General features: G+C 41.2%; 2 protein-coding genes across 2 annotated transcripts; both read left to right on the top strand.

Annotated features, from left to right (window-relative positions):
- Position 1: 1 nt before the first annotated feature.
- On the top strand, positions 2-9,030 carry LOC115136982 (cylicin-2-like). The gene is made up of 21 exons (XM_065024586.1): positions 2-143; positions 230-347; positions 514-555; positions 991-1,054; positions 1,265-1,365; positions 2,376-2,408; positions 2,522-2,570; positions 2,670-2,776; positions 2,967-3,071; positions 3,183-3,266; positions 6,865-6,954; positions 7,141-7,221; positions 7,333-7,404; positions 7,516-7,587; positions 7,666-7,734; positions 7,845-7,913; positions 8,021-8,071; positions 8,168-8,257; positions 8,388-8,469; positions 8,564-8,617; positions 8,965-9,030. The coding sequence occupies exons 8-20, from the start codon at positions 2,693-2,695 to the stop codon at positions 8,581-8,583; spliced, it is 969 nt and encodes a 322-aa protein (XP_064880658.1). The 5' UTR covers positions 2-143; positions 230-347; positions 514-555; positions 991-1,054; positions 1,265-1,365; positions 2,376-2,408; positions 2,522-2,570; positions 2,670-2,692; the 3' UTR covers positions 8,584-8,617; positions 8,965-9,030.
- An 8,234-nt stretch (positions 9,031-17,264) lies between these two features.
- Positions 17,265-19,091, top strand: LOC115137641 (putative uncharacterized protein DDB_G0292636). The gene is made up of 4 exons (XM_029673965.2): positions 17,265-17,371; positions 17,678-17,784; positions 17,930-18,157; positions 18,890-19,091. Exons 1-4 carry the CDS (start codon positions 17,350-17,352, stop codon positions 18,914-18,916), a joined length of 384 nt encoding a protein of 127 aa, XP_029529825.1. The 5' UTR covers positions 17,265-17,349; the 3' UTR covers positions 18,917-19,091.
- Positions 19,092-23,364: the final 4,273 nt, after the last annotated feature.

The raw sequence follows: 23,364 nt of genomic DNA, 5'->3' as shown, positions 1-23,364 counted from the left end.
AGAGGTCCTTTTCTATGTTCCTGTTTTCCGGCTCTCAGGATTCCAGCTCCTCTTCTTCATCTTCCAGCTCATCCTCCTCCTCAGACAGTGAGGAGGAGGAGAAGAAAAATAAGAAGAAGAAGAAGAAGAGGAAGAAGAAAAAGGTTTGATTCAACATGAGATCAGATAAACGTGTGGTGCCCATTTTGTCGACACAGCACACTAACGATTTGTTTGAATTCTTTTTCAGGATTCCAGCTCCTCATCTTCATCCTCTGATAGCTCTTCATCCTCCTCATCCTCGGACAGTGACAAGAAGAAGAAGAAGAAGAAGAAGAAGAAAAAAGAAGAAGAAGCAAAAGAAAAAGGTAAGAACATTTCTCATTACACCAACGTGGCTAAACAATGTCAAAGTGTTATAAACAGGATACCTCTTCCAAATCAACAAATCTGACTGAAACCCTTACAATATGACCTGACAGTAATTGTGAAACATTTACCTGACGTCCTGACTCATGGACATTTCTCTTCTAGGATTCTAGATGTTCTTCTGACAGCGAGGCAGACAAAAAAAAGGTAATATACAGTACCAGATTAGGAGTTCTAGCGTGTTGGTACCATGTCAAAAACATTGAAAGATGTTTTCAAACTGAGTCTGAAGCTATTTCTGCTTTGCAATCACTGTAGTGTACAACTTTAATTCTTTTTTTTTTCAATAATAAAACCGCCTTATTTTGCCATGTTATTCCCCCTACATAATTAACAGTTCAATTGCTATCCACACCTCATTTGTTTGCAGACTACACAGAAGTTAGTGCAATGAACAGCAAGCTCTTAAACAGCGGGCCAGCACTATTACCAAACCAGACACACCAGCAAGAACAATTATTTTCCTCAATGCATTAGCTTTTGGGGAAGCCTAACTTGGCCTACTTGCATGCGCTTACCCAGAAAACCCTGCAAGAACATACTGTAGTCACATGTGTTCTGTTTTGTTGTGTTTGGGAGCAGGGAGAAGAGGCAGACGGACAGGGCAAGGATGAGTACAGCTGTGCTGCTGGCGTTTCAACAGCTGGTATGTCATTTCTTCTTTTAAAATGTCACAACGTGTTTTCACAACGTTGTTCTGCATGCAAAGCTATTCTCATTCTGGATGCTTTCTTTGGAAACATGGGCATTGTAAACACAGCATCACATCAGGTCTTCATGTTCATTCATATAAGGTCATTAAACATGTTCACAGTAGACAACAAGAAATGGTGACCCAAAATATGCATATCCGCAGGTGAGGAGGGTGCTGGACTGGAGGGTACCCTGGGACAGAAATTGGGCAAAGGGGAAAAAAAGAAAGACAAGAAGAAGAAGAAAGACAAGAGAACGGACAAGGTGAGGTCATCGAGGCGTATAACAACAGGCCTTTCGAGAGTTTTAACCTTGAAACTTAAGCGGTACCGAGTCCGCTTAGCCTAAGTGGTACCCACTCCGTGGGAAGAGCCGGTGTTCCTAATGTTTCGTACAGTCCGTGTATATTTACTTAGCATATTTATTTAGCTTTTCCTTGCCTGCTGTATCTCTGGCTCTGCAATAGTCCTGTATCTCTGGCTCTGCAATAGTCCTGTATCTCTGGCTCTGCAATAGTCCTGTATCTCTGGCTCTGCAATAGTCCTGTATCTCTGGCTCTGCAATAGTCCTGTATCTCTGGCTCTGCAATAGTCCTGTATCTCTGGCTCTGCAATAGTCCTGTATCTCTGGCTCTGCAATAGTCCTGTATCTCTGGCTCTGCAATAGTCCTGTATCTCTGGCTCTGCAACAGTCCTGTATCTCTGGCTCTGCAATAGTCCTGTATCTCTGGCTCTGCAATAGTCCTGTATCTCTGGCTCTGCAATAGTCCTGTATCTCTGGCTCTGCAACAGTCCTGTATCTCTGGCTCTGCAACAGTCCTGTATCTCTGGCTCTGCAATAGTCCTGTATCTCTGGCTCTGCAACAGTCCTGTATCTCTGGCTCTGCAACAGTCCTGTATCTCTGGCTCTGCAATAGTCCTGTATCTCTGGCTCTGCAATAGTCCTGTATCTCTGGCTCTGCAATAGTCCTGTATCTCTGGCTCTGCAACAGTCCTGTATCTCTGGCTCTGCAATAGTCCTGTATCTCTGGCTCTGCAATAGTCCTGTATCTCTGGCTCTGCAATAATTGTTAACGTATAGAATCCCATGTATAGAATCCCATGGTGTATCCGAATCCCACGGTTATTACCTTCTAACAGTATTAAGCGTGTGTTTGTTAGACTTACAGTTTTGTAAGGTCGAAAATGTGTCGCTTAGAAAGTGTCAGCAGAGGGCGTCAGAGATGAAAAGGGTTAAAGTTACAAAGGAATTCAACCTCTCACGCTTTTTCTCAGGGCTCTGCGTCTGAGAGTGATGACGATGACAAGGTAAAACGCAAACAGATCTACAAACGGACACTCCTCTCCTCACTTTGAATTGAAACTCTCTCTGTATCCCCCGAATGACTTTCTCTGTCGTAATACCCTCTCCCCAATCACAGTGCAAGAAAGACAAAGCAAAGGAGGGTGGTGCATCAGCTGAATGGATTTGTAAGTAAAAAATTTTTTTTTTAAAATAGTCTCAGAAGAGATATGGAGATTATGAAGGGGAAATCTTGAGGGTGATAGTCTTCTTTCCCGCGACGAAAGGTGGCAGAGATTTTCCTGGAGGAATGGAAGCTGGAAACCTGAGTGATGACGAGAGAGAAGGAGGCAAGGAGAAAGAGAAGAAGAAGAAGTTGAAGAAGAAGAAGAAGGTACTCATCTCAGTTCCCATTGGCTCCCTGTGGTACAGTACAGACAACCTTTCCCACAAGTATTTAGTTGAGCTGTGTTATTCTGCCATTGGACTTGAGCTCCTCTCCAAAAGTGTCATGTAATTGAGCTCATGTAATGAATTATGTAATACAGCTACAATACCCTAATGAGTGTTTTTTTTAATTGAAGGACTCTGGCTGTTCATCATCCTCTTCATCCTCGGAAAGCTGTTCCTCTTCAGACAGCGAGGATGACAAAAAGAAGAAGAAGAAGAAGAAGAAGAAGAAAGCTGAGGTTGGTGGTTCCAAACTATCAGCCACATTGTATTCTATGGTAATGTTGGATGGTGCAATGCTCCACACTGTCCCCATATGACTGACATATTGGACACCGTTTTTGCCACAGGATTCCAGTTCTTCATCTTCCTCCTCCTCGTCTTCATCCTCCTCTGATAGCGAGGAGGAAAATAAGAAGAAGAAGAAAAAGAAGGTGAGAAAGCGACGTGTTGTGTGATTTAACATAAAAAGAAGGTGAGAAAGCGACGTGTTGTGTGATTTAACATAAAAAGAAGGTGAGAAAGCGACGTGTTGTGTGATTTAACATAAAAAGAAGGTGAGAAAGCGACGTGTTGTGTGATTTAACATAAACAGAAAGTGAGAAAGCGACGTGTTGTGTGATTTACAGTTTTTCTCAGTCGCTTTGGTGCATTTTTCACATCATCCCTAACATTGTGCAAAATAATAAGTGCATTTCTCAGAACAATTTGTACAAACTGCAATATACAATAGATATGTTTCTAAAGCTAGTCAGTCACTAAAAATCCTTAGTACATCTCTCAAAAGTAAATATTCATGCCAATGATCATGTCAGTGTCATCAGAATGATAAGTCATTGAGTCATTGTTCACGAACAAGGTCGTCAAAATGTTTAGGCATGTTGTCAATGTAACTGTGTACTTTGACAGTATTACCTGATGTAAACTTAGGCTACAGTTTGGATGACAGTTACTGTATTGAAAATGCACAAGGCTGCACTTCTATGGCATATATACATTTCAACAGTACTATTTACATATGGCTGTATGTGGGTTATTGATTGAAAGAGACTGGACAACCCAAGGGGCACAAAGTAAAAAAAACTAAATTAGAAAGAAACACAGGAAACCACCCCTAAGGCACAACTTTGCCCGCAGCACTGTTGTGCTGTCTCTACACATCCAGACGTTCCTGTCTGTCGGCCCACATATTCTCATCCACATCACACCGGATATTTTCCCTTCCAATGCAACGGTGGAAAGAATCTTTTGGAATGCCTTATCCATCCTCTGCAGGTGTCTACAGTGATGTCCTCACATGCTGCATCCATTGCAGCCAGCAGGGTCATCTGTGTGTGTGGCTGATGATCGTACACCTTCCACCTCCATGCTGAAAATAACTCCTCAATTGGGTTAAGGAATGGTGAATAAGGTGGGAGGAATTCTATGAGCATCCTCGGGTGGGTCACAAACCATTGCCTTATGATTTTTGATTGATGGAAACTCACATTATCACAAATGACCACATTCTTTGGCAAATCCTCTCTAAACAAACCCCTCTCATCATCAGGGATGAGAGCCCTGTAGAGAGTCTCTCAAAAGTTGAGTAGATGCTGGGTGTTGTATGGCCCTATAAGGGGGGTATGGGTTAGGACACCATGCTCCGAAATAGCAGCACACTTGGTGATATTTCCTCCCCGTTGGCCTGGCAAATCCACAGTAGCTCTGTGACCGATGATATTCCGACCCCGCCTTATGCATTTGGTCAGGTTTGAAGCCAGCCTCATCCACGTATACAAAGTTGTGAGATGGTTCACTTGATTCCAACTCCATTATACGCTATATCCCAGAACACACAGTTGAATTTGTTTTGGTAAGGAAGAGTGACATAAAATGTACATATATTGCATGTTCCTTCCACAGCAATGGAAATGTGTGCAGTTTATGCTTACTGTACTATGTATCACTATAAAACGTTGCTGTAAAGTAGTTACATAGATATATGTTTTACCTGTACATACTGGTACCGTAGCACCTTAACTCTGTCCTCATTCCTTTGGAATGGTACACGGTACAGCTGTTTCATACTCATCTGGTTTCTATGCAGCACCCTGTCGATGGTTGAGATGCTAACCGTATGGATGTTTTCAAAGACATCGTTGTCTTCTATAATGGTCCTTTGTATTTCCCTGAGTCTCATGGCATTGTTTGCTCGGTCCATGGTGCAAATAGCCTCCTCCTAATCTTTCAGTCCTATGTGGGGAAAAATGCAGTGATGCATGGCACACTTTCACATAGACAAAAACTATGCAAACACACATTTTACTGTAAAACATACAGGTGGGTGCATGTAAGGTGCAGTATGTATCTGTATAGAGTATATTTCTGTATGCTGTGAAATACAAGTGGACTACTGTAATATGAAGCATTGTAGGAAGTATACAGTATACTGCTTATATACAGTAACAGTGCACTGTACATTGGTGGACATACCTGTTCTCTCTTCGAAACGTTTGAACTATCTCCCAATATTCGGCTGCACCCTTCGACCCGCCTCAGCCATTGTAAGACCATGATTGACAACATGTCATCAGATATGCGCCTATGTCCTCTTCTGCCTCTTCCTCTGTTTTGCCTTCCACCACGCATCCTTGCTCCTCTTCTTCCTCCTCTTGGCTGTTGACCCTGTTCGTTTCCTGGTCCATCCATTATTGGAAAATTGCAACTCTGTGTTGTGGTCTGTCTAGATATGCTTGCCAATTGATTCTTCATGAGATGCACATTTGAGCAATTTAGACAACTGGTTGATTGTTGGTTGAACTAACACTTTACATTCCTTCACGAGTGAGGGTCAATTTCACCTGCACGATTCATCAATTCACGTTTTTGTACAAAAGGTCTAATAGAAATGTGTAAAACTATGCTTGACAGTTTATGACAAATAGTTCAACAATTTTGCATGTAATGGCTTATGCAAGGAACTAATGCCTAGATGTTTTGAGGGGTAAGACTATTCAACAGAGAACCATCTACTATATTTTGATCAACATGACATGAGCAATTGATAATGTGGAAAAAAGCTGACACTTGTACATTATCAATTGCAATTTGTTCAAAAGGAATAAGAAATTGCTTTAATGATGTGCACAAGTGACTAGATGATTTGGAATTTGTACAATTAGTTTCAAGAATTGTACTTTTGATCTAAGAAATGCACCAAAGCGACTGAGAAAAACTGTAACATAAAAAGGTGAGAAAGCGACGTGTTGTGTGATTTAACATAAAAAGGTGAGAAAGCGACGTGTTGTGTGATTTAACATAAACAGAAAGTGAGAAAGCGACGTGTTGTGTGATTTAACATAAACAGAAAGTGAGAAAGCGACGTGTTGTGTGATTTAACATAAACAGAAAGTGAGAAAGCGACGTGTTGTGTGATTTAACATAAACAGAAAGTGAGAAAGCGCCGTGTTGTGTGATTTAACATAGAAGGTGAGAAAGCGATGTGTTGTGTGATTTAACATAAAAAGAAGGTGAGAAAGCGATGTGTTGTGTGATTTAACATAAAAAGAAGGTGAGAAAGCGATGTGTTGTGTGATTTAACATAAAAAGAAGGTGAGAAAGCGACGTGTTGTGTGATTTAACATAAAAAGGTGATAAAGCGACGTGTTGTGTGATTTAACATAAAAAGAAGGCGAGAAAGCGATGTGTTGTGTGATTTAACATAAAAAGAAGGTGAGAAAGCGATGTGTTGTGTGATTTAACATAAAAAGAAGGTGAGAAAGTGATGTGTTGTGTGATTTAACATAAAAAAAGGTGAGAAAGCGACGTGTTGTGTGATTTAACATAAAAAGGTGAGAAAGCGACGTGTTATGTGATTTAACATAAAAAGAAGCACATTGTTTTTGTTGACTCACTGTTGACCCTGGTCATTTCTGTATCACATTAAAACTGTGTAAAACCGTACTAAACCTATGGCTATCTACAGCCCAATGACAGACCCTGGAAAGTTGTTAAATACTTCATAGTGACCTTTTTTTGGTTGTTGTCCCTCAGGATTCTAGTTCTTCATCCTCTGACAGCTCCTCCTCCTCTGACAGCGATGATGACAAAAAGAAAAAGAAGAAGAAGATGAAGAAGAAAAAGGTAAGTGTAACAATTTAGCAATGAAATGTTGCATGTCCATATTGCTCGAGTTACTCCATTGGCTATTGCATCCCCTTTGGCTCCATCTCCTCAGCATTACAGCATGGAAGCCAAGGCAGACATGTCACAAAGCATCTTCTTCTTTGGGAAAATACAGGATAGATGTCTGATTAAAGTCTGTTTCAGGATTCCAACTCTGATGATTCAGATAGCGAGAAAGACAGGAAGAAGAAGAAGAAGAAGAAGAGGAAGAAGAAGAAGACGAAGGTGAGTGCCAATGCATACAGATGTTATTTTGATAAACCCAGTGGGCAGGGTTATGGTTAGAAGCCCACTGGTAAGTGAATGAATTCCACTCTCTTAATTTTTCTTTGACAGGGTACCTGCTCATCAGACAGCGAAGACGATAAGAAGAAGAAGAAGAAGAAGAAGAAGAAAAAGAAGACGAAGGTGAGTGCCGATGCATACAGATGTTATTTTGAGAAACCCAGTGGGCAGGGTTATGGTTAGAAGCCCACTGGTAAGTGAATGAATTCCACTCTCTTCATTTTTCTTTGACAGGGTTCCTGCTCATCAGACAGCGAAGACGATAAGAAGAAGAAGAAGAAGAAGAAGAAGAAGAAGGATAAGAAGGTATGTTGTTCTATTGTTTGTCTTTTCAATTTTGAAACATATTGGAGATGTCAAATTAAACTTTTATTGTGTGTCCAGGACGATTCTGACAGCGAGGAAGACAAGAAGAAAAAGAAGAAGAAGGACAAGAAGAAAAAGAAGGATAAGGTACGTTTTCAATTGTCCTGGATTGGGGAGGGTCCATTTTTTTAAAGAACAGTTCATTTGAGATATCTAATGTCTCCTGAGTGACCAGAATATGTATCTTGTGAGTCCAGGACTCTGACTGCGAGGAAGACAAGAAAAAGAAGAAGAAGGACAAGAAGAAAAAGAAGAAGAAGGATAAGGTGTGTCTCAACTGTCCTGTATTGGGGAGGGTCCATGTTTTAAAGAACAGTTCATTTGAGATATCTAGTCATATCTGAATGACCAGCATATTTCTATTTGTGTCCAGGACTCCGACAGCGAGGAAGACAAGAAGAAAAAGAAGAAGAAAAAGAAGAAGGTACCTTTTTTAATTGACTGTCTTAGAGAGTGATCCTCAAACTAACGACAGTAACAATCAGAATGTGACTGTGGATCGCTTCTCCTGTGTACCCAGGATTCTGGTTCTGACAGCGAGGAAGATAAGAAGAAGAAAGGCAAGAAGAAGGATAAGAAGAAGAAGAAGAAAGACAAGAAGAAGAAAAAGGTAAGTAACACAAATCTATTTGGGAGTTATTCATGAGCCCCTCTATGAGTTATGAGCCCAATGCGCATAGTGGAGGCTAATGAAATAGGATAGTATTTCATCCCCATTTACTGTATTTATGTGTGTCTAGGATGACTCCTCATCTGGAAGTGATGATGATAAGAAGAAGAAGAAAAAAGAAGAAGAAGAAGAAGGAGAAGAAGAAAGAAAAGGTAAGTCTCCATAAAGGTAAATGTTATTTGGAGATGCACACCAGTGAGGTGAACACTGGAATCTGATGGACCACGTCCTCTGTTTGCCCTGTAGGGTTCCTCTTCTGGAAGTGATGATGATGAGAAGAAAAAGAAGAAAGACAAGAAGGTAAATGTTATTTGGAGATGCATATGATACTGTTTGGAACACTGTCTTTCCTCCGGAAGTGAGAAAGACAAGAAGGTAAATGTTATTTGGAGATGCATATGATACTGTTTGGAACACTGTCTTTCCTCCGGAAGTGAGAAAGACAAGAAGGTAAATGTTATTTGGAGATGCATTTGATACTGTTTGGAACACTGTCTTTCCTCCGGAAGTGAGAAAGACAAGAAGAAGATACAAATAAGGGAGACAAATTCCTGGTAGAGTTTTGTTATGTACACAAACATGTGATACCAAAATAGCTTATTGACTCATTCTCCTTAAATTTACATTGGTATTTTTTGGGGTCACAGGACTCCTGTTCCGATGTTGAGGGAGCATCTAAGAAAAAAACAAAGAAAGATGGCAACAAGAAAGAGGTAGGTACAAGGTAGTGAATATTGGAATTGTATGCAAAGAGAAAGCCAAACCCTCAAGGTTTTCCCTGAGGTAGTCCAATCCTCTCAATGTCTCAACACTAACGCAGGTATGTAGGACAGTTTTGAAGTAAAAGCCACTCATAGGTACGTGTCTGCGAGAATAGTTTAATTTAAATATATCAGTTCCATTCTAATAATATCTCATTTATTCCCTTTTAGGATGGACCTGAGAATGAAAAGTGTGGAGAGATGAAAAAGGAGGGGAAATATGTAGGTGGCTTGGTGATGGGAGGAGGGTGCATGGATAGCAAACCATCTGACGAGGGATCAGCTATTCGCCCGAAACCCACCCTGAAGTTGGAGTCTTGGGGGCCGTCGGCAGACGCCAGACCCAACACTCGCTATGAGTCCCTTTATAGCTCCTCACACTCTCTCAGTCCCAGGGAGAGCAGCCCCTCCCGCCCGCCACTCAGTCCCTTGGAGGCCCTGATGCGGAACCCAACCTGGACCAGCGACCGTGACCCAATGACCGGGAGAGGACCAGCCAGCAGCAGAACCACACTGCTCAAATCCAGTGATCTGCTCAGGGGTCCTAAGCCTTATCAGCCTTAATTAACATGGAGATTGGAAAAGATAGGCCAAGATGATTCATGCTCATTACAATCAGGCTGAAACATGATCAAAAAGGAATTCTGTCAGAAATAAATAAATCATTTCAATAGGTACATTTTTGTGAATCTCTTTTCCAACTGAAGCTGGTCAACTTTTGCAAATAATACACTTTTGTCTCTTTGGGAACCTCACACGTGAGTGACATGCAATTTGTTTATCTAAAGTAAAGTGGGAAGTTTGAACATCATTTACATGTATGTGTCTGTGTACACATTCAGGGATTTCCAACAGTATTCATGCAGGCTTAGCTGATCAGATGCACTATACTATGAATGTAGTTTGAGGAGTTAGTGAGGTAACTTTGGTCAACTCTGAGTTCAGTTTGGGATAACCGGTACCATGAAAGTGGCTCACCTTTAAGCCAATTTGGTAAATCTGCTTCAGGGCGCAGGCTAACCCAGGGCTAACTACAATTATATTGAATGAAGTGTCTGATGTGTGAGTTGAGGACCAATGAAATCAGATTATCTCCCTCTCGCAAATATTATATAATATCATCATCCAATTCATTTGAGGAAGAAAACTGCTTAAATATGAATCAAATGTGTTTTTGTGTGTTAAAAAATTCCACATTTAGTAATGGCAAATGCATTTGATACTTCACGCACGGTAAAACATTTGTATGACAATACAATTGTTTTATTTTTTAAGAGTGGGAAAAAAGGTGCTGTGCATTGATATGCACACCACAGGCGGCACCAAAGGCGGCATTAACGATGAGTAATAAAATAAAGATGACACTTCAACAAGCCTATTTCACACCATAACCTGCTGAAATTGCAAGATAACCTTTCTTTCATTTTGATTTTGCCACAAATGAAAATGTGGCACGTGGATTGATGTTTCAGTATTGTCTCAATTAAGAGTTCGGCTTTCGACTAGCCACATGCGACATGAACACGGTGTTGCCAACTCCTCACAGTAAGGAAAGTAGCTATTGGCTGTCCTAAAAGTAGCTAAATAGCATCATCACCTAATTTGCATAATTGACCATGTGCATGTAATTGTTATGGACGCTGTAGGAGAGACAAAAAGTGAGTAAAAAACACCCTAAATATGTTTAGAACTACAAATGAGCAAGCTGCAGAGAGTGGCACACATAGCGAATAAGAACCAGATATTTGAGGCCATACTCCTCCTTCAGCACTTTATGAACCCCATTGTTAATCCCCGTCATAACAGAGGCATTGTCAGTCCCTACCCATCCCCAGGAGTTTCTCTTTTTTAAGACAACACTTATCGAGGAAAGCCACAACAGCACGGGCTATAGATTTGGCATCTTCTCCCTCCAACTCAACAAGCCCCAGAAATGTTGATACAGTTGTCTGCTTGGTGTCACTAAAGTACCTTATCACAACCCCCAGGTACTTAGAAACACGTACATCCGTGGACTCATCGAGGAGGCTGAAACGCTGGTCACCCACATCTGCGACCAACTTTTTCAGAAAGTATGGTGCTAGAACACCATTATTCATTTCTGTGCACTTTGTCCTGTACATGTTGAAGTGGGTAACAGCAGTGGAGTCTGAGAAAGCAGCTCTACATGGTTCTCCAATATGATCACATGCCAGCATGGAACAGTGTTCAGTGATAGCTAATGCCATGGTGCCTCAGCCTTTTTTGCAGTCAATTTTTTTAACCAGAAATGGCAGCTTGTTTTGGGTGGAACTGTTATAAGGCTTTGCCTTTTGAGTATGTTTCTGAGATGTCATGTGTTTGTTTACATCACTAAGTTTGGCGTAGAAATCAGCCTTACAATACATGCAGAATGCCCATGTATCATCTCCAATACACGGCTTCAACCAGACTTTGAATTCAGGGTTTGATTCCCACTCCTTTCTGTATTTTTGAGTGTACAGTTTAGACTGAGACATGAGTTAGCCAGCTAGATGTTTTGCTTATGTCACAGAGAGTCACACACACAGTGGACAAGGTGAGTAAGTGACTGAGGCTGTGTGAGTCAAATGCAGTGATTTATTTTAGACAAAAAACATTTTACATTTACATCCCGCCCTGAATGTAAGCCAGGGCGGGATCAGCAAGCAGCGGCTTTCCACATGCGCAATGCATTTGCAGTCTGGACACAGAGGGGTGAACATCTCCTGCTCTGACTGCAGCTGGGAGGCAGTGCTGCGTGAGGACTGGGCCGTCTGTGAGTGCCCTGGGACTGGGCCCACGAGTTTGTCGCTAGAGGTGTCTGAATACTCGCTAAATGTAGCGACCAAGTCGCTGACTTGGCAACCCTGCAGGAACACGCCTGCTAGAATTAGCGGCAGGCGGACGAGCAATATCCACCATCGTAGTATGGATAAAGTCTGAGCTGTGATGTGAAGCTAATTGATGTTTCATTGTATACCACTCTGGTCAAATAGTTTTTTAACCAACCCTGTCATTTAAGGTCCAGTGCAGCCATTTTTATCTCAATATCAAATCATTTCTTGGTAACAAATGAAGCACCTTACTGTGATTATTTTCAATTAGAATGGTCAGAAAACAAACAAAAATATATTTTTCAGCAAAGAGCAATTTCTCCTAGCAAGAATTGTGCTATGACCGTCTGGGAGTGGTTGGTCTGAGTGGGGAGGGGAAAACCGAAAATTAGCTGTTATTGGCAAAGAGGTTTGAAATGCTTTCTTATTGATCTATTGTAATGAACACGAAGGGAGATCGAGAGCTGGTTTCAAGCGCAGCAAGTGTTTATTGCAGAGGACCACAGGAGGAGGCAGGTAGCTGGGTCCAGGGGAAGGCAGCAGGTCATACACAGGAGGAGGCAGGTAGCTGGGTCCAGGGGCAGGCAGAAGGTCATACACAGGAGGAGGCAGGTAGCTGGGTCCAGGGGCAGGCAGAAGGTCATACACAGGAGGAGGCAGGTAGCTGGGTCCAGGGGCAGGCAGAAGGTCATACACAGGGGGTCCAGAAGGGCAATAGTACAGGCAGGGAAAAGGCTAGTAACGTAGTCCGGGAGATCAGGCAATAGGTAGGTAACAGGAAACACAATAGGTTAAAGTAAAGGCAGGGAATAGGCTAAAGGCGTCGTTAATGAGGCAGGCAAAAACTATCATACACGGGAGGAGTAAATCACAGGCAAAAAAAAATACATTTAAAAATTGCTCCAAAAGAAGTGTCACAAAACAAACAATACCTCATAGTGATGGGGTGCAAAGAACTAAACTAAATAGTGTGTGATAATGACCTACAGGTGTGTGAACAGGTGATTCGAATTCAGGTGATTGGCATCTGGAGAGTGAGCTGCATTCAGGGGATCTAGGTGTTTGAGATTGTGAGTTGGAAAGTGGACTGGAAAGTGAGCTGTGTTCAGGGGATCTACGTGTTTGAGGGTGTGAGTTGGAAGCAAATGTTATATCTAGGTTCGCTACAAAATACTTCCATGATTGGTTTTACTGACTCCACCTCTTAGGGCTAGGCACCATTTTTCTCCACTTCCTGTCTGAATAACGTGCCCAAAGTAAACTGCCTGTAGCTCAGGCCCTGAAGCCAGGATATGCATTTAATTGGTACCATTGGAAAGAAAACACTTTGAAGTTTGTAGAAATGTTCAAATACTGTAGGAGAATATAACATAATAGATATGGTAGGAAAAATTCCAAAGAAAAACCAACCAGATTATTTTGTTGTTGAGAGACCATCCTCTTAGAAAGGCAAGAGAAAGGTCATATTGAAAATGAGCTCCCTGGATGCAATTCTTATGGCTTCCACAGGGTGTCAGCAGTCTTTTTTTCCAAGGTTTCAGGCTTGAAACCTTAACAAATAAGAAATATCAGTTTTAGCAGAAGGACAGTCTTGGAAATTTGTGTGCGCGGATGAAGACATTACGCACCTGTTAAAATCGGTTTCCTATTGAACATACTTCTTTCCGTAAGAAATATTATAGTTTGATTACATTTCAGGGTATCTGAGGAGTAAATAGAAACGTCTTTTGACTTGTTGAAACAAAGTTTAGGGTTAGATTTTCGGATTCCTTTCTCTGCATGTTGAATGAGTGGATTACTCAAATCGATGGCGCCAACTAAACAGATTTTTTGGGGATACAAAGAACTATTTTATCTAACAGAACGACACTACATTTCATAGCTGGGACCCTTTGGATGACAACTCAGGGGAAGAGTTTTTTAAAGTAAGTGATTATTTAATCGTTATTTGTAAATGTATGAAACCTGTGCCGGTGGAAAAATATTTCGATGTGGGGTGTCGTCCTCAAACAATCGCATGGCATGTTTTCGCTATAATAGCTACTGTAAATCAGACAGTGCAGTTGGATTAACAAGAATTTAAGCTTTCATCTGATATAAGACTTAAATGTATATAAATGTTTAAAATCCATAATATTTATGATTATTTGAATTGCGCGCCCTCCTTCCATGTCGGTTAGAGAGGATCAGCTTGAGCAAAGGGATGTGTAGAATCACTGATCTACGAAAAGTATTCCCTGCCAAATAATAGGCTTTGTGCAATTAAGATTCATAGAGCTATGCTTCCCCTGGCTTAGGCAATCTCCCCACCAACATTTATTGTCAGGACTTTGGGCCCTCAGATCCTCAAAAGGTTTTTACAGCTGCAACATTAAGAGCATCTTGACTGGCTACATCACCGCTTGGTATGGCAACTGCTCTAAGGCGCTACAGAGGGAAGTGCTTGCAGCTCAGTACATCACTGGGGCCTAACTCCCTGTCACTCAGGAACTCTATACCAGGTGGTGTCAGAGGAAGACCTTCAAATTGTCAGACTCCAGCCTCCCAAGTCATAGACTGTTCTCTGCTACCGCACAGCAAGCAGTACCAGAGTGCCTAGTCTGGGACCAAAAGGCTCCTGAAAGCCATAAGACTGCTAAACAGTTAATCAAATGGCTACCCGGACTATTTACATTGACCCACTTTTTGGGTGGGTTTTTTGCACTGACTCTCTTGCACTGGCTCTATGCACACACATTAGAATCTACCCACACATTCACACATACTATGCTGACATTCCCAACACACACTACATACGCTCACAGACACAAAACACACACACATACACTCACACACAGACACACTCGCTGCTGCTACTCTGTTCATTATCTATCCTGATTGCCTAGTCACTTTTACCCCTACCTGTACATATTACCTCCGTTACCTCAACTATCTCGTACCCCTGCACATTGACTCAGTACTGGTGCTCCTTGTATAAACAGACTTCTTCGTTATTGTTATTTTATTATGTTACTATTTTCCTTTTTTTAACTTTGCAAATTGTTTATTTTTTCTCACTTTTTAACACTGCATTGTTGCCAAAGAGTTAGTAAGTAAGCATTTCACGGTAAAGTCTACACCAATTGTATTCGATGCATGTGACAAATAAAATGTGATTTGATTGGAGACTGCTTGTGTCAATTAAGTAAAATTTCCTATGATTTTCTACCTGCAGCAAAAGTAGTGGATAATTCCAAAAATACCAGTTAAAGAAAAAACTATCAAAACAACTGATGTTCATTTTATAATAAGAGCTACACCAACATAAATTTTTAATTCATAGGCCGACCTGTCCGGTAAATTGCCACAGCAATGTGGCTTTATTAGTATTAGCTGGACAATCTGGACATCTGTTGTGTGGGGGAAAAAAGGTAGCTGTATAATTAAGAACAGTACTTTGCAGGATTCAATAATTGGAATTGTAAGAGTTGTTGTCCCTGTCCCTTTCTCTGCTATTGTCATTCTAATAGGATCCAGAAAGAACAAAACCCTGTCCTTGAACATTTACATTGAAAGTTGAAAAGTTAAAGGCAAAGACACAAAACATCCACATCAAATTAAATACTTTTCTTGATCAAATAACATGGATAACAACTTTTTGTGCAGTATTAATTGACTATCCTTACAAACCACTTAATTTCAATCAAATTTCAATCAATCAATTAAATGTATTTATAAAGCCCTTTTTTTTTACATCAGTCAATGTCACAAAGTGATGTACAGAAACCCAGCCTAAAACCACAAACAGCAAGCAATGCAGATGTAGAAGCACGGTGGCTAGGAAAAACTCCCCAGAAAGGCCAAAACCTAGGAAGAAATCTAGAGAGGAACTAAGCTCTGAGGGGTGGCCAGTCCTCTTCTGGCTGTGCCGGGTGGACATTATAACAGTACATGGCCAAGATGTTCAAACGTTCATAGATGACCAGCAGGGTCAAATAATAATAATCACAGTGATTGTAGAGGGTGCAAAAGGTCAGCACCTCAGGAGTAAATGTCAGTTGGCTTTTCATAGCCAATCATTTAGAGTTAGAGACAGCAGGTGCGGTAGAGAGGGAGAGTCGAAAACAGCAGGTCCGGGACAAGGTAGCACGTCCGGTGAACAGGTCAGGGTTTCATAGCCACAGGCAGAACCGTTGAAGCTGGAGCAGCAGCACGACCAGGTGGACTGGGGGACAGCAAGGAGTCATCAGGCCAGGTAGTCCTGAGGCATGGTCCTAGGGCTCAGGTCCTCAGAGAGAGAGAGAGAGGGAATTCAATTCACATAGGACACCGGAATAATGTGCAGTACTGTATTGTACATAGGCTGGTCATCTAGGTTTGGTGCCTGTATACTTTCCATCACTATGAAGAAATACAATGCACAATACAGTAATTGAGACATCAAGTGGTTTGTGATGATGTGGCTCAGTTGGTACAGCATGGCGCATGCAACACTAGGGTTGTGGGTTTGATTCCCATGGGGGACCAGTACGTAAAATGTATGCACTCACTACTGTAAGTCGCTCTGGATAAGAACATCTACTAAAATGTAAAAGGAGTAAATAGACCATTTCAGTTTACACACAGAAATAAGTTGCGTTTGCTAAGTATTTCAAGAAACTGGAAAACATATAAAGTATTTTTTTATTCCACAAGTATTATCAGATTAACTTTTGTACAGAATTATCAGACTCAAGTTACAAATGCTGGTAAACACTCAAATACATTTAGTTGAAATGTTTTCACCAAAGTAGTGCACCGGATCTTTACGGGTCTTGTTTTAGCAGACCAATATAGACATCTTCAGCGTGGGCAATTTTTTTCCTCTTCTGCATGTTGCAGCCAAACGCTACCCTACCTTGGCCCACTGACGTCACATCGTTGGGCAAAAGCCGGAAGGGAAGAGCGCCCTTCTCATCAAACAATGATCTGCGCCACTCGGTCATGCTGCCAATATGGCAGCAGGGTCCATCGTCCACAAACATACAACATCTCTTTTCCATAAAAAAGCTGGTTCATGCCCGAGAGGCAGGCCCGTTCCAAAAACGAATGCAATCACTTTTCACCCGGTGTAACGCGGGCCAGATAAACGACCCCCAGCGGAATCATTTGGTTTGAACCGTCAGGCTAAAGGACTAAGACTCCACAAGGTCTATTTCACACTGGCCCAACCAGGGGCACTTTCAAACCCGTAAAAAACGGGGAAGAAACATTAACATTCTTATTGGACAAAATCAGATAGTCCTGCATCCATTTTAAAACCCCTGTGCAGTTTTGTGCCTTCTGAACAACACGAACGTGTTTTGGTCACGTGGTTGCGGGGTGGGGTCAACAGGTAGGTGCGTAGCGTGAGTTTTCCGTTTAAAGGGCAAAGTTGTTCCTGCAGGTTGTCACTGCTATTGTGTGCTCCCAAGACAACATGGATTTCGATTTGGCTTCAGGTAATTCTTGATTTCATGAATCATAATTGCATTCAACTCTAAAATATTGTCTGAACTACAGTAACTACGGTGTAACCATTTCTCTATTGATTTGATGGTTATTAGTCGGATGCAAGCCAGATCTTTTCCTATTATTTGAGCTCATTTGAATGTGCATTTCACACCTGTCAAACGTTGATTTGAATTATTCCAAAGACTGCCTTAGTTGAGACAATATATTTATGTTATTAATAGCAGAAGGCAAATGTGCATCAAAAGGACATACTGATGAGCAATCTAACATGTCATGTCTCTTATTTCCCACAGCTGTAGGTAAAGATGATCAGGTGAAAAAGGATGATGCCTCTGGCCAGGAACAGAACGCCCTCTTTGGATGGGGGAAGAAGAAGGACAAAGATGGGGATAAGGACAAGGTAAGAAACATACTGTTACCATTACCTAAACCAGTTGCTTGATAAGATTGTCAATTGTATTTCATCCATCAATGGCAATTTGTGTGCAATTAATGCTGATACACACACGGCATACAAAGTATCCTGACTGTCTACCAACTTTCAGAGTGCATCCAAGGACAAAGACAAATCAAAGGACCGCAAGGACAGTGACAAATCGAAGGACCATAGGGTGGACAAAGACAAGTCTAACGAACATAAGGACAAGAAACATGGTGACAAGAAGGACAAAGGTCATAAGAAGAAGAAAGACAAGAAGCCCAAAGAGCATAAGGACAAAGACGATGGGCATGGGTCCTCTTCTTCTTCCTCTTCCTCGTCCAGCAGCGATGAGGTAGTGTACATTTAGCCTTGATTTGTTGAGTGTTTTAAAAAAAAACATTTTTTTTCATAACATTTTGTTATTCTTCCAAAGAATGTTCATGTATGGCTGCTATAGAATGTGGTCCAACAAGCCGTGTTGACAACCACACCATTAGTTCAAGGGTTCCTTACTATAAACATGGGTTAGGCCATAGAGGCTGTGCAGGACATTTTATGTGTGGCAATTTTATCAGGCTAAATGCCCTAGTTATGTACGAGTGGTTGGTGTTGTCATTTACAACACTTGAGACTCTGACCTTTTACCATCAAATGCGGTTCCATGCACTTTATCAGCTAGTAAAACACAACTTTAGAAGCAGTAATCCCCTTTTGCAGTCTTTATTCCCGGCTGCATAGCTGTCTGTTGATGGGTACATGGACAAGACAGTAAGGCTCATCACAACCTTTTATAACCTGGGCCATGTCTTACTTCTTATGCAAACTAGGCTGACGTCAAAGAGGAAATGGACATGAGTGCTCTGAGTTACTGGGTGTGTCTGTGAAAACAGATCAGATATAGGAGAGCAATAAAAAGGTGTTACCTGCCCTACAGCCACATATCAGGGCCTGACTGCATAGTTCGCCCCAAAACAAGTGTTATTATTAGTACATGTAATGGCTCATACTGGCACCTTGATATTGTCATAATCGCCAGGGTTTTATGGCTTATCTTCTATTAAATGTATGTCTCTTGTCATTTTAGGATGAAGGCAAGAAGACTCATCACTGATTCTGGTGCTGTGAGGAGGTGCTACCGCCAGTTAACTCTGATCTCAATGTTTTCTACTGCAGTGTTGATGCATGATATTTACTGTTTCCTTGTTGTTCCTAATTTATATTTTGATGTGCCAGACTGTAAAGTAGTGTGTTTTACAACCGAACATTAAATAACACAACAACCAGGATATATGGTGACTGTCAGACTTTTCTCCATCTTTCCTCCCCAGTGAAAAGTCTAATGTCCACCAGAAGAGGGAGGTGTTTTTCATTGAATATTTGTTTAACAGATTGAATACAATTGATTGGCAAACATTATGTTCAGGTTTTTTGATAAATTCTCCAGTTCAAAAGATGGAACTTCATTCTTTTGTTTATTTTAGCACAATTTATGGGAACACTCAATGTTCTTAGTTTGAAATGGAAAGCATAAGGGAGGACAACTACAAATGCCTAGGTGTCTGGTTAGACTGTAAACTCTCCTTCCACACTCACATTAAGCATCTCCAATCCAAAATTAAATCTAGAATCGGTTTCCTATTTCGCAAACAAAGCATCCCCTCGTAAAACTGACTATCCTACCGATCCTTGACTTCGGCGATGTCATTTACAAAATAGCCCCCAACACTCTACTCAGCAAATTGGATGCAGTCTGTCACAGTGCCATCCATTTTTCCACCAAAGCCCCATACACTATCCACCACTGCAACATGTACTCTCTTGTTGGCCGACCCTCGCTACATATTCGTTGCCAAATCCACTGGCTCCAAGTCATCTATAAGTCTTTGCTAGGTAAAGCCCTGCCCAATCTCAGCTCACCATAGCAGCACCCACCCGTAGCATGCGCTCCAGCAGGTTTATCTCCCTGGTCACTCCCAAAGCCAATTCCTCCTTTGGATGCTTTTCCTTCCAGTTCTCTGCTGCCAATGATTGGCATGAATTGCGAAAATCACTGAAGCTGGAGACTCCTATCTCCCTCACTAACTTTAAGCACCAGCTGTCAGAGCAGCTCACAGATCACTGCACCTGTACATAGCCGATCTGTAAATAGCCCACCCAACTACCTCATCCCCCATACTGTTATTTATTTGATTTATTTTGCTCCTTTGCACCCCAGTATCTCAACTTGCACACTCATCTTCTGGAAATCTATCACTCCGGTGTTTAATTGCTATATTGTAATTATTTCAACACTATAGCCTATTTATTACCTTACGTTCTTATCCTACCTCATTTCCACACACTGTATATAGACTTTTTCTATTGTATTATTGACCATTTTTGTTTATTCTGTCTGTCACTGTGTTTGTGTTGCACTGCTTTGATTTATCTTGGCCAGGTTGCAGTTGAACTTGTTCTCAACTAGCCTACCTGGTTACATAAAGGTGAAAAAAATCATATATATACACCCACCCACCCAAAGGTTTTCTCAACAGGGGATAGTGTTCAAAGTGGGACATAGGTACAGTGCATGTTCAGTACGAACATATTGTACTCCGACTATGCAGTGTGAAGATTAAACAAGGAATGGACTCCTAACCTGAATTGACCTAGTGAGCAGGTGCACTGGCCTGGAATAAATTAATTCCACAAGAACAAACTAGGAAAAGCAAAGCTGCACAAAATGCATGACGCAGCAAAAGCCAGGCCGTGTTTCCTTAACATGGCATCAATATTCAAGTGGACGTGAACTCTTAACAGGGGTTGTCAGGAAAGAAGAATTAAAACATTTAACGTACATATCTTGCTCACATTCTTAATCTTTTATATCGGGCGGAAAGAAAAATGGAGTGATTGCAAAATGTATCAATAATAAATCAGTGTCTTTGGATGCTGCCATTTCTGTACGGTAACTCCTCGATCACACTTGGCTGTATCCCTGTTGGGATGCATAGGAGGGGAGATGAACAGATGGGCTGTATATCTTTCTAGTGAACTTGTCAGCAGAACTGTTGGGTCACTTTTCATGTATGCATTCATGGTTTATGAAATGAACAGGACAGTAGCTTCTAGTAAAAACAAAAAGTGGTACACTCATATGTACGGTGTCGGCTACTGTATACATTGTCACACTTGTATTTAAGAATAACTTGAGTGTTACTGCTTTCTCAAACCAGAAGGTAGTGACCAGTGGTGCTTTAAGATCCAGTATTCATAATATCTGATAACATACACCGGGGTTCTATAAAATGGCGCCAGTATGTCAGAAATCAAACAATCTGAATGGCCTCCGGTAAAAGTAGGTATTCCTTACGTTGCTCAAGTCAGGAGTGACAGACATATTCTTTGGAAACCCCTGCCAACAACCCCAGGCAGTACGGAAGAGCTTGTTGAAGCGCTGGCCCTTGTCACGCTTTCTCATCTCCTCTCATACATTTTTAATTACTCAACAGTCAGAAAAGTTGAATAAGGGAAAAAGTTTTCATCAAATGTTTGTCTACAAAACCTTGACAGATAAAAAAAAAAAAGCTGTTTTTATATCTAGATTTGGCCCAGGAGTGTTCAGGCTTTATGCCTGCAGTGTTTTTAGTGAAACACAGGGAGTATTTTGTGCTGAGCTGTGGTAAGATCACATTTTGTTCAAGAGAACACATTGACAGTCGCTTCCCTTTTGAGAGCTGCTGTTGTGTGTTGCTGGCTTTCTAATATGGGCGGTGGTGACAGAAAACTGTCAGCTTGAAAAACTAAACTGTGTTGGTTTGCTGTTACAGGCATGAAGATAACACATGTTTTGAAATTGAATTGGGCTTGTACTTTCTGAAAAGCTTGTCACTTCTGCCGAATTAAGATGTGCATGAAAGCTGGAGCAATCAATCAACCAAAACGTTCAATAAACCGGATAAATGGTCATCTGCCCATAGTCTTTATCTACTTGATATCAGCTTTTACTCAGCACGTGCATTACATGCATAATGCAGTACATCCGTATACATTGGAGCTGGCTTCAACCGTGCATTGCGGGATGCAGTTGCCTACCAAGCACATACAGTGGCTTTTTTTGTCACCAGAGGGGGGCATTACTACCTCTAGTCTAGACTGGCGTCACTGGTCTCCTGGCAACAGTACGGGCGAGTTCTCGATGAAGGTTCCAAATAGAATGCTGTACAGAAAAGGAGTGCATGTTTAGCATTGAGAACCATGGGCCTGCCTTGTACAAGAAGAAACAATTACCCTCTAAGAAATGATAATGTTTCATGTCTTCTGTGAATTTGTATCTACTACAGCAAGTCTGCCGACAATTTTCCGAACGTGCGTAATTGATTAAATGGAAAATACCAAGTGCTGTCAGCTGACAACATAGTGCGAGTGTGCGACCAACAAAAACAACAACATTGAAACGAAAAGAAAGGACGTCCAAGAAGAAGCAACGGTTTAGTGTGGTGTTAGACTATATGATGAGATGCAACCTTTTGTTGCTCTTTCTACTGTTAGAAAATGTAACATTTTGTCTTGCTACATAAAACGCATCTGATTATCGCGTAAACCACTGGGACTGTATTCATGTATGTTGTTTCGAGAGACCGTTACTTTCCATCAAATAAACTGTGAAATAACGATTTATTCAGTCAAGAAGCCACACAAAACGACTTGCCAAGTACTTACGAACCATGATTAAATTCCATAATTCGGACCTATGGATTGCTTGGCTGGTTTTATTTTGCATGGAAGGTAAGAGATTCATTACTTTAAAAAGTTTGTAGAACTAGCTACTTGTGTGACATTAAACTGTCCTTCCCATCGTAACACCATGAAGAAGAAAAAATATTATGGAAAAAAATAATTGACCATAATTGAATTTTTAAACAAATAAGATTGGCCTACCCAACCATGTCTACATGAGCTGTTTTATTACATCATTGTGATCATGAGGAAATGATTGGGATACAATATTTCATTTGTGTAATCTATGATTGTAATATAGGAGAATTTGGAATTACAATTGTGCCATGGAAGCAACCTCGCCAAGAGCGCATGCCATGCTTGATCCTTCCCTTAATATTTGAATCTCTCTGTAAACCCCCTCCATTCCAGCACAATCTAAAGCAATGATTTAGAATCACTTTGTTTAAATATGTATTCCCATATCGCATGAAAATCACTTTTGATTGCTTTCATATGCACACGATTGGCGTTTTTGGAACATCGGACAGGGAGCCCAAATCTGTATTCTCTTTTATAGTCAATGCAGTGGATACGGACTGAAACATGTAGTGGAACATTCAGTGTTGGTCTGAGATAGAAACGAAGGTCCATCCAGACGGCAAAGGGGTGCAGCCGATAATCCGCGCGATTAAGAAGAGCACTCGATTCCCTGTGACGACGCACCTTGGCCGCCTTCTCGTTGTAGCTGTTCAAGTACAACCTCATAAGAAGTTTTCAGAATATAGATGGGAACTAGGTGAGGGTAGACGAGAATAATATACAAAGCTAATGATTCAAATTTAAGTCAACTTTATATTA

Source organism: Oncorhynchus nerka, linkage group LG11 (assembly GCF_034236695.1).
Source record: "Oncorhynchus nerka isolate Pitt River linkage group LG11, Oner_Uvic_2.0, whole genome shotgun sequence".
NCBI classification, from domain to species: domain Eukaryota; kingdom Metazoa; phylum Chordata; class Actinopteri; order Salmoniformes; family Salmonidae; genus Oncorhynchus; species Oncorhynchus nerka.
This window is presented reverse-complemented; position numbering and strand designations above follow the sequence as displayed.

Excerpts from the sequence above, each read along its gene's own strand:
- LOC115136982 (XM_065024586.1), top strand. The coding sequence starts at position 2,693 with ATGGAAGCTGGAAACCTGAGTGATGACGAGAGAGAAGGAGGCAAGGAG. Across the intron at positions 2,777-2,966 it reads AGTTGAAGAAGAAGAAGAAG|GACTCTGGCTGTTCATCATC; the intron begins GTACTCATCTCA and ends TTTTAATTGAAG. Across the intron at positions 3,267-6,864 it reads AGAAGAAGAAGAAAAAGAAG|GATTCTAGTTCTTCATCCTC; the intron begins GTGAGAAAGCGA and ends GTTGTCCCTCAG.
- LOC115137641 (XM_029673965.2), top strand. The coding sequence starts at position 17,350 with ATGGATTTCGATTTGGCTTCAG. Across the intron at positions 17,785-17,929 it reads AAGATGGGGATAAGGACAAG|AGTGCATCCAAGGACAAAGA; the intron begins GTAAGAAACATA and ends ACCAACTTTCAG. Across the intron at positions 18,158-18,889 it reads CCTCGTCCAGCAGCGATGAG|GATGAAGGCAAGAAGACTCA; the intron begins GTAGTGTACATT and ends TTGTCATTTTAG.